Genomic DNA, 10604 nt, shown 5'->3' with positions numbered 1-10604 from the left:
CTCCACCACCCGCAGAGCCCCGGGACGTGGCCCCAGCGGCTCCACACCCGTCCCGCTGCGGTGCAGCTGCCCCGGCCTGGCTCCACAGCCAGGGCAGGCAAAGGCCGTCTGAGGCAGCCCTGTGCCACGCTCACCTCCTCGTAGTCGTTCTCAGGGGTGAGGAAGTCATCCACGATGGTGACCCGGTGTCCCAGCTGCTCACTGAGGGCATCCAGGAATCGGTCGGTGTCGCGGCTGCGCGGGGGCCTGGAGAAGGTGAAGAGCTTCTTCCGTCGCGACAGAGGGCTGAGCAGGTAGTCCCGGTGCTTGGGGGACGGGGCTGGGCTGCTGTCGAGGCTGACGTAGGGGTTGGACTCGGTGCTGCTCGGGGAGGCCACGCTGCTGTGCAGGCGGTAGTAGCACTGCTGGGAGGCCAGAGGGTCGCTGGGCCACGAGATCCCCATCCCCGGCTTGCGAGCACCTGCGGGGGACAGAGGGGGTCCTGCACCGGGCGCTCCCCGCAGCCCCCCGTCACCCACGGGCTGCGGTGAGCCCCAGTCAGCGGAGAGGAGAGGGAGAGGGAGAGGGAGAGGGAGAGGGAGAGGGAGAGGGGAGATCCCTGCACAGGGGATTAACCTCCCTGCAGATGCAGGAGCCATCGCTGGGCTCACACGTGGCAGCCTCAGCACTTCCTTATAAAAGGGCCCCAAGGGCAGGATGTCTTCTCCTCCACCTGCCTGGCCAGCACCACCCAGCACCCCCCACGGTGGCCTGAGACCCCCCAGACCCCGCCGTGGGAAGCCGGACGCTACCTGCGGCGTGCGCCAGCTCTGGGGCGGGAGGAGAGGCTCTGTGCCGGGCAGCGGGGCCCATCTTGCTGGCAAAGCTGCCGATCAGGCGGTTTTCTAATTCCGCGTAGACAGCCGACATCTGAAAAAAAGGGCAAAGAGCTGCTGTCGGTGCCCGAATCCAGACGGGGCCCCCAGAGGCGGCCATGTCCCGGGGACAGGACCGCCACCGCAGACCCTTCAGCCCCCAGTCCCTTACTCGTTAGCGGGGTGCTTCACCCCAACCCAACACGACTCTGCCTGTCTGAAGCTCCCCAAGAGCCTCTCACCCCCAAGGAAGATGCTGACAGACTCCAGCCTTGTTAAAGCTGACTAATTACCCAGGGAAGTGATCCCGGAGCTGGGCTCTGAGGCAGGGATGTTGCCAACCACCAGCAGGTTATTTATGTGCAGACACATCCTTCCCTGTTCCCTTTTTTCTGCTTTCCTCTGTTAACATGAATCAAACTCGACCCTCCCTGTGAACGCAACGGTCCCGCAGACGCCGTTAAAGCCCTTCCCAGAGGCATCCCCCCGCCCCAGCCCCACGCCGTCGCACCATCTTGGGGTTGGGCGTCTCCGGGAGGGATGTGCCATCGCCAGCCTGTCTCTCTCCAGGGATCAGGCGAACTGGGACCTCCACAGTGTCACTCTGGCCTGCAGGGGAAGGCAGAGACAAACCCATCAGGATCCCCCCCTTCTGCCTCAGCGCCCCGGGGCTCCCGGCGGTCCCGGCCCATCTGGTCCCGCTGGGACCGGAGCCTCCAGCGCACAGCGGAGCGCCGGGAGCTCCGGGTCTGGGATCCCGAGGGATGGGTGCAGGGCAGGCACAGCCCCACGCAGGGGCTGCCTGGGGTACAGGGACCTCTCACCGCCAGCTTCCCCAGGCGGCAGCAAAACGCACCCAGAGAGGAAGCATGACACGTGCTAAAAACCAAGCACAGCCAAGGAGGAAAAAAATCCTCCTACACCTTGCCCTCTACCTCTCCATACTGAGCTTCTTTCTCTCTAAAATGAGGATATTACTCATCTCGCCGTCTACCCGGTTGGTAGGTTTGGAAGCTCTCTGTAAACCCTCCGCAGCCGAGCAGGGCTGTGACTGCAGGACGGGCAGCGTGTTCCTCCCTGGAGCCGCCCGCGGGGGACAGAGCCCAGCGAGGGGGTTCCAGCACAGTATTTCAGGAGAAGAGACATTACCCAGGGACCCGCCGGAGTTTGCACACTGAGAACTCTCCAGATATCGAGGGGCTGCAGTGCCATGAGTGGGGTTTTTTTTCTGGGTTTCTTTTCTTTCAGCCTCCCCGGTAGGTGCGGGATGCCAGGACAGGGTCACCACACGTGGCAGCCAAGGTCACTGTTTCCAAAATCGGGTCCTTTTGGTCGCAGATGCCTGTGCAGCACCAGCCGCCCCAGCAGCGTCCCCTGAGAAGGGGCTCTGCAGGGGACGCGAGGAGGGAGGGAGGTCTGAAGGCACAAGGGAGATCACTTCGAGGGACGGTATTTGACCAGCTCCAAATTAAACTCGTTTTTTCCATTATGTCCTTGGAGAGCTTCTGTTTGGAGGTTACAGGGTACAAGCTCTCAGAGATGTTCCAGATCCCCGACTTATCTCCAAGGGGGTGTGATGAGCTGCTGGGAGGAAGCAGTTTGCTGTCCTTGCCTTTCCCCCGCTGCTGGAGGGCAGCTCGAACAATTCGCATTCCCTTTCAGCCACGATATTTCCACCCAGCAGCCAGGGCCGGGCCGAGTACTGGGGTGGGCGGGCAGAGCTGCGGAGAGCCCGGCGGAGAGCTCTGCTCACACCAGCGTCAAACCAGACCCGAGTGCTCAGAGTCTGGTGTTTAAGGGCAACAAATAAATTAAAACCCGGGATGGCCATAGCTGGCTGTAAGGAGAAAGGGCTCTGGAGTGGGGCTTTCATCAGGAACAGGAGGTGTAGCCCCCGGCCCTGCATCACCCCCCTCTCCAGGACTGAGGAACGTTGTCTGCTTTCGATAAATAAATATTCTGTGCAGGGAGGTGAGCTAGGAGCACCCGGGGTAGGATGTGCCCCAGAGCCCGCTGGGGTGAGGTTAGCACAGCGGGTCACAGGCTGCTCTGCTCTTTCCGCAGGGCAGGTGAGGACGAGGCTGCTCCCCCACAGCTGGCGAACATCTGCCCGGGTGAGCGGCTTCCCTCTGGCGCCCGGAGCCGTCGGCCGCTCTCCGTGCTGAGATCACGACCAGAAATGCTCCTCGGAGCCAGGGTAGAGGATATTCCCTGAGAAAATGTCTCTGAGTTGGCTGCTCTGGCAGGAGCCCTCCCCGACAGCTGAGGAGCACCGCGCTCCCGGTGAGAGGTGATGGGAGGGAGCCTGGCTGGTCGGGATGGGGGGACATCGTGGTCAGACGCCGTAAGCGCAGGTCAAGGGCCCTTCGCCATCAGCTACGGGCGAGGGAGGAGCAGGCAGGATGCCTTGTCCTGCCATCTGGGAGAGGAGGGCAAAGACCCAAAGGACTGGAAACACAACCAGTGACCTGGAGTGGTGCTGGGGGAGAGGGTTGGAGACCCGGGGGCTGGGGGAGAGCCTGCAGCAGTCCCGGGAGGACGGGATTTTCAGAGGAATGGGGAGAGATGGGGCTTGTCTCTGAAAGGAGGGAGGGTTTGTGCCGTGAGGGTAGTTCATCAAGAGTCTCAAAGTGGTGCTGAACTGTGATCTCCTCCCTCACATGGATTTCACAAATGCTGTTTTCCCTGCGAATCTGACAGCGCCCGAGAAAGTTCACAGAGAAGCTAGAAGCGGTGCACCCCCGAAGGGAGGGCTCAGACAGGCAGGATCTGTTCACACCTGAGCAGGGCAAGGGATTGGAAACAAGGTTCAGCCTCAGCCCAAGTGGCCTCTTACTGAACTGCTTTTTTCAACTGCTCCTGAAAACACAGATTTCCAGCCAAAGCCCCTGTGCTGGCTCTGTGCTGCCCTCCAGCTTTTCCCAAGGTTCATGCTTAGGGATAGGTCAGGATTTTGGCTTGGGGCAGAGCAGAAGGACACTACAGACACAGCCAGCAGGACCCAGCTCCCTCCTCCCCACAGCGGGAACCCCGGCGCAGCCCCCCATCACCCACCTGCTGCCCCCCCATCTTCGGGGCGGGGGGTTCGGAGGCTGCCCCGGCACAAGGAGGCCCCTCGGACGGAGCTGCGGTAGCGGTCCTCTGCTTCTGGCTCGGCTGCAGCAGAGAACACCCTTCGTCAGGCATGGCCGGCGCGTGCCAGCCCCCGCAGCTCCCCCATTCCTCCTCGCCACGACACGGGGGCTCCCCCAGGCCCGTCGGACTCGCAGCCGCTCTCTGAGCCCCGTCCTTGACCATGACTCCGGGCGCAGCCTTGCTGGCCCTGCGGCTGCCTGTTCCCCCCTCCCCGGTCACTGCTCACCCCGTTGCGCTGTCCCGGGGAGCGGAGCCGGTTACAAATGCTCCCGCCAGCACAGGGCAGGGGGGTGGATGCCCAAAGATGATGGGACATGCAATTGCCTTTTCTAGCAGGATCGGCATCCACCAGCTCCTGGCGCGCATGAAACTCCAGCCCTGAGCTCGGCCAGCCCAGTGGGACCCAGCTAATTCCTTCCTGCCCTCAAGGGACAAGACGGGAGCGGGGGCCAGCACTGAAATGCTGCCTGGAAGAACCTCGTTGTCTGATGGATGGGTCTGTGTGCTCAGGGAGGCTCAGACTTCCAGCAGCATGGAGATACCAGAGCATCGGTCTCCGTGGGATCTGACAGACCAATGCGCGGACACACACAAACGTCAGAGATCGCTGCCGAGTTTGGAAGAAGCCCAGATGAAGGACTAGCCCAAATTCAGAGATCTCTGGCCATCGCGTGGACACGCACGGCACGCACCGGAACAACCAGAACTTCACAGGGTCAGAGATTTCCCCCTTCGCCTGAGAAGCTGAAAGGAGCCAGGGACCAGCCTGCAAACCGGGGACTAGTCTGGTCCTGGGAGATTTCCTCCCGTCCAGTGCCTGGGGATACCTGCCTTGTATTCCCAAAATACAGCTGCAAGCTGCAGTAGATCAGCTTCCCTCCGAGATCTAGAGTTTATGAACTAATTCTAAGGTCTACACTCCTGAGAGTATACAACACATCAGGTAGGGCAGGCCATGATTCTGCACACACACAAGCAGCGATAAGTTAAAGTGCGAATTAGGTGAGCAAATACCCAGCAGGTTTCCATGCAGAGCGGGGGGTATTTGCACCAGGACTTGGAGCTGTTTCTCCCTGCAAGGCTGTGCTAAAACAACTGTGTTCCTCCAAAAGTCTCTCTTCAAGCAACACCTTTTACCTAAGTTGAGTCTAAAATAAACACATCAACACAAAGCAAATAGCTTCGAAGGGAAGAATCTAGAAGCCGTTAAGAAGCTTAAATCCAAAGATTAAGGCATTTCACTCAAATTTGCCGTCACTTTTCTGCTGTCTGACTGCAAACCCGTCATCCTCAGCAAACCGCAGCTGGGTTTTGTGTCAGGGCAGCCCCAGGTGACGGCAAGGGGAGAGGGGGAGAATCACCAACCACCTTCCGAGTCTTTCTGGGAGCTGCCTCCCCACCTCCTCTGACCACGGGTGCCTGCGCCCGTCTGGCTGCTGGAGCTGCCCTCACCGGTTATTTTACCTCTCTGATCTGAACACTGCCCCTAAACCAGCTTTTTCCTTCCCTAACCTGTAACAACCCAAGCAGCCTCCAAGAGCCTTTGCTCCCAGAGACACCTCTCAGGTGCCACCTCTCCTCTCCACGCAGAGTTTCCTTCCAAAACTACACGGCTCCGTGGTGCGGAAAAGGCAACCTCCCGCCTGACATTTACAGATCAGCCTCATGGGTAACAGGAGCTGGGAATTCCTCTGTGCTGCTCTACATCCCACACGGCCACCGGCTCGGTGCGGGCAGCGTGTGGGCAAGGGCCGGGCAGGGCAGAGCTGGCGGCTCCCTCGCCGCCCCAGTCAGCTCCCAGTGCGATGCACCGAGGTTCCCGGGGACCCGACGGGACCCGGCGTGTCCGTGCCGGAGCGTGGGGCCTTTCCTCTCACCTGCCAAGGACTTGTAACCAAGAAACCTGGCAATCTTTTGCTGGCAGTGCTCCTGCTCTTCGTATGTCAGCAGCTGGTAGATAAACTGCCAAATGACTTGCTTGGCCGGTGTGTCCAGCACCGGGTACACATCCACAATGAGAGTGTCAATATTCCTGCAAAATGGGAAAGAGAGGGCCGGGCAGTGAGCGCGTCCCCCCGGCACAGCCCCCCACGCCGCCGGGCCTCGGCTGCCGGGTTTGCCTCGCAGTCTTCGGCACAACCGGAGGAATTTCCAAGCAGAGGTGCCGGGCTCCTGGTGCGGGACAGAGCGCTTTGGGCAGGGCGCTTGGGCAGCTGGTGCTAACGGGGAGAGCAAACTCCCGGGGAGTGGCGGCACCTGACAGACAGGTATAAAACCTGGTTCGTGAGTCAGCTGGGGGAAGTGAGAAAGGTGGAGGAGCAGCAGAAAGGAGCCGTGGGAAAAGCTGCATTTTGGCCAGCAGCAGGTAAGCAGGCTCAGGGAGGGGTGGCTGGGCTGGAGGCTTGGTCTCGTGTCGGCTCTGTGGTGTGCGGAGATGGTGAAGGGGTTGTTGAGGGTGGCAGGGCTGAGCATCTGATTCCGAGAGGAGGATAAAGCAGCCTGGGGCAGGAGGGCTGTCCTGGGTCAGAGAGCAAAGGTCAGGCTGCTTTCTGCTCTGAGAAACTGAGGCAGAGATGGTGGGTTAAAGCTCACGGCAACTATTGCATCCTTAATGTAGAATAGTAAGAACTTCTTAAAGAACCGAGGGAGATGGCATATCTAGGAACAAATGTGTTGTCTTGAACAGCCCCTTGCTGCCTTCCAGGGAGCAGGCACACAGGGGAGAGCTGAAGGGGGAAGAGGTTTGGATCTGAAAGGACTTTATCAATGAAGTGTCTGGGGTGAGGAGCGGTGGAAGCCTGCCACAAGTCACCTGCGAAGCTTCTCCCTAGGCTGGGGCTCGCTTGCCTCTTCTGTGGAGCTGGACACAGCTCTTGGCTGCCAGAAGCCTCTTTCCCCTTCTGAAACGTTAAAAGTGCCGTGGAGGAGCTCTGCCCTGAGCAGCCTCTGCTCCTCCTGGGCCGTGGCTGGGGCCGGCTGGTTTGTCATGTGCGAACTGGCCGGGGGTCAAAGCCCAGCCCAGGGGTGTCCTGGCTCCATCCCCTGTGCTCGCTGCTGGGAAGCGCTGGTGTCTGCGTGTTGTGGTGGTGAGCAGACTTAACGTTTGGGGATTTCCCTCCCTGTCGGAGCAGTTAGAGGCCACAGCTGCTCATCTGGGACAGGCGTGCAATTAGGTCATGAGGAATTATTGTTAAATGGAGCAGCAGCATCTGCATCGAGCCGGTCGGGTGGCTACGGGCAAAATGAGATGGCTGGAGGAGGGGGTGGGTGTGCCATGCTCTCGCTGTGCCTCGCTCCCCGCAGCCAGCAGCTGGGGGGGCAGTGACAGCCCCCGGTAGATCACGGCTGGCAAACGGAGCTGCCCCGCGCTGGGAGGGAGCCTGGCGGCTGGATTCGTGGGACTGGAGTTCCCCATCCTTGTGCCGCTGAGCAAGAGCAAATTCCCTGCCAGGATCGCGTCAGTGTGAGGCTCGTGGTCGCACCGGATGATCTTCAAGGTCTTTTCCAAGCGAGATGATTCTGTGAGGCTGCGTGTCCCGGGTGCAGACCCCAGGGACTGGCTCTGCCCCCACAGCTGCTGCTCCTCAGGCTGCAGCGCTCGACTGGGGAACCCTGTGGAAGCTGTGCAGCCTCAGGAGAGCACAAAGCAAAGACTTGTGCTTTACCCGGGCAGTGTCGGTGATGGCTGGGCCTCATGAGGGTTCACCCAGCTGGTGCTGGGGGGATTTACACCTCTGGGCCCGCCCCAGCACCTGCAGGCACAGAGGCAGCCTGGCCTCACTGCAGGATGCTGCAGCCCTCAGCCAGAGCCACGGCTTTGTACTTGGTAGTTTCTGTCCTCCTGCCTTAAATACTGAGGGATTTATTGCATTTGGGCTGCTGCACCATTGCAGCCACTTGTCTGGCCCTGGCTGGTGCATCCGCAGCCGTGGAGGTCCTGGGGGCAGCCTGGTCGGCTCGGCCGCTGCGGGAGGAGGCAGCGAGAATCTCCCGTCGCCCCCAGGGATGGCTTATTCACTGTGATGCAGAGAGGTTAAAGATCGAGGGCAGAAAACAAGGTCACTACTGCAAGTCTGGAGTCTGCCAGGGGATGGGCTTCACCCCTTGCAGCGTGTCGGGGAGGATGGGCTCCACGGCAGGACGAGGGCTCTGCCGGCCGCTGCCGCCCAGGGAACGCTGAGCCAAGGTGATGGGAAAAGTGAGAAGGGAAGGGTGAAAGGCTGTGAGATCTGGTGAAAGAAGTGGGACAGGATCTGCGGCTGCCAGGGACAGCCAGACAGCAAGAGAGCCCGCCCTGCGGGGAACCCAGGTCACTTTATGAGGGATTAAGGGGTGACTGAATTAACCTCAAAAGCTAAAGAGGCTGCCCTGCCCTCAGGCAGGAAACCTGGCGATGGATGGGCTTGTGCCCTGCGGACACGCACGGGGAAATACCCAGCTGGGGACAGCGAGGACATGCTGGCAGCCTCGCAGCCAGGGCCTGCCTTCTGCTCGGAGGCTGACTCTGACACGGGCATGGGTACCAGCATGAGGGGGATGGAGCTGCTAACGAGTTACCGATGTTGGAAGAAGCCTTCCAGGGCTTTGCAGGTGGTATAGCGCTCGGGCGGGGTCAGCAGGTGCTCCAGCTGCTGGGTGAAGGTCCTTCCTTGAATCCTGATGCTAGAGGGGAGTATCTCTGCGACCCACTGCAGGGAGGTGAGGGCAGAGGAGGTGCTCGGGGAGTCAGCAGAGTCAGAGTCTGCAAGGTGCAGGTAGAAAGAAAAAAGAAAATTCAACAGACAAAGGGTCTTAACCACAGGTTTAAAGGCTTGTCCTGACACCAGGGGTCCATCGCGGGGACAGCCGGGGCAGCTGCACAACAGGTGCTCCACAGAAACGCAAACCCTGATGTGCCAGCACAGGCATTTTTCACCCCAGCAAAACCAGATCTCAGTCACTGAAAGTCACGGGGACGAGGTGAAACGGCTCATCTGGAGCTGTGCCTGCCCCTGCCTTCCTCCCACGCTCCGCACCAGCTGCTCTGGGGCTTGTGGCTGTTCCCGTGGGTCCATGGACCTGCTGGAGACGGGCGGGGGTGCTTGGGGTGCTCTCTGGGATCTACCTCTTCAACCACGCCGCCTGCACGCTCCTTTCTGAACGCACGCAGACGGTGTTCCTTCTCTGGCTCCCTAAAGCCTCTCCTCAGGTTTCAAAGCCCTTTATGATAATGACTGACTTGAAAAGCAGCGGCAGTCAGGGGTTACCTGTGAGGGGACTGAGGCACGGGAGGACGTTTGCTTTGCCTGTGTGAGGCCTCTGCAGTGGGTGCAGGGCGATGCACCCAGCTGGGAGAAGGGACCTGGCAGACCATGGGATGCGCTTATCCACGTAGGAATATGGCCAAGGTAGTGGGAGCAAAGAATTCCATCTTTTCTTGGTTCCTTTTGGGGGCAGTGAAGCAGTTTGAGTGCCGCTGGCTCTGTGCCGTGAAGCAGTAAGGTGCTCAGTTTCACTTCTAGTGCACGTGCAAGCGCGTTGGTATCACAGGGCTCCTAATGTGAAGCTCAGGAGAACCCATCGCTGCTCTGGAGGGAAGGACCAGTCCCTAATTCCACTGCAGAGCAGCACCCCAATACCACACCGACCCTCCTGCCTTCGCCCAGCTTTGGAAACGCAGCAGCGACCGCGCTCTGCCCCGGGCTGCGGTCCTGCCCCTCCGCTGAAACCGTGCTGACAAGCTCCCGCAGTGCCCCAGACACCCTCGTCCCCTGCTGACTCGCTCACCGGCAGCAAGCTAAATTATTCATCAGAGCAGCAGTTATTGTGAACAGCACAGTCCATACACAACCGTGGGATTTGCACAGCGGCCGCGGAGGCACAGGCTTGGATTACTTTGGTCAAGTACATGGCACAGCCCGCACGTAAAGGACACTGGCAAGGACGATCACACAGTAGGATGAATTCTTCTGGAGAGCAGCCAAGCCAGAGCTTAAGCCTGATCCCAGAACGCGTGCCCCGGTGGGAGGAGCAGCCCCCCGGCAGCGCATTAAACCCGCTGAGCCTACGGACGGTGCTGGACCATTCCCTCCTGCCAGGGGAACTGGGGAGCGGGCGGGGGGTTGCTGCCGCTCCAGGCCCTCTCCTCCCCGCGCTCTTACCGTTGGCGAAGTTGACGATCCCCTCTTCCACCACCAAGGTGGGCATCGCCCCGCTGCCCTGCAGCATCGACACCACCTTGTCGTGGGAGCAGTTCCTGCGGGGCACAGGAGAGCGGGGTCAGGGCTGCCAGGCGGGAGAGCGGCCGTGAGACGGGGTTGGCAGCTTGCAAAAAGCCTCATCTCGCTGCTCAGAGCCAGCGTTGGGCCCCGCCGTGATTCCCCTGGAATCTTTGCGTGGTTTTTATCTGCTGCACAGAAAAGAGCCTCCCCGAGGGAGAGTCCCAATCCCCCCCGGGAGCGGGCGCTGGCCTGTGCCCGCAGCGAGGAGCAGCCCCGGGGCCAGCGCAGCTGCGCTCAGACCCAGAACCTCCAGTCTGAATAACAGTGCTGCAGGTCTCTCCTTGCCTGTCCTAATTCTGCTTGGAAAGAAGACCCGAGGTGGATGTAAAATGCTTTTTTTTTTGGGGGGGGGGGG

The 10604-nt window shown here is 60.4% G+C and overlaps 1 protein-coding gene across 1 annotated transcript in view; it reads right to left on the bottom strand.

The window, feature by feature from the left end:
• GRID2IP (Grid2 interacting protein) overlaps nt 1–10604 on the bottom strand; it is a 27136-nt gene that overhangs the window by 10392 nt on the left and 6140 nt on the right. Inside the window, exons 4-10 of the mRNA XM_026859358.1 lie at nt 10130–10230; nt 8547–8730; nt 5822–6021; nt 3909–4010; nt 1366–1463; nt 792–909; nt 135–460 (exon numbers count right to left, since the gene is read on the bottom strand). Coding sequence (XP_026715159.1) covers nt 135–460; nt 792–909; nt 1366–1463; nt 3909–4010; nt 5822–6021; nt 8547–8730; nt 10130–10230 — 1129 coding nt within the window. The remainder of the gene's footprint in view (nt 1–134; nt 461–791; nt 910–1365; nt 1464–3908; nt 4011–5821; nt 6022–8546; nt 8731–10129; nt 10231–10604) is intronic.

This window comes from Athene cunicularia (genome assembly GCF_003259725.1).
Source record: "Athene cunicularia isolate RWA chromosome 14 unlocalized genomic scaffold, athCun1 chr14_part2, whole genome shotgun sequence".
Lineage (NCBI taxonomy): Eukaryota > Metazoa > Chordata > Aves > Strigiformes > Strigidae > Athene > Athene cunicularia.
The sequence above is the reverse complement of the archived record's forward strand: the minus strand, read 5'-3'. Positions and strand labels throughout refer to the sequence as shown.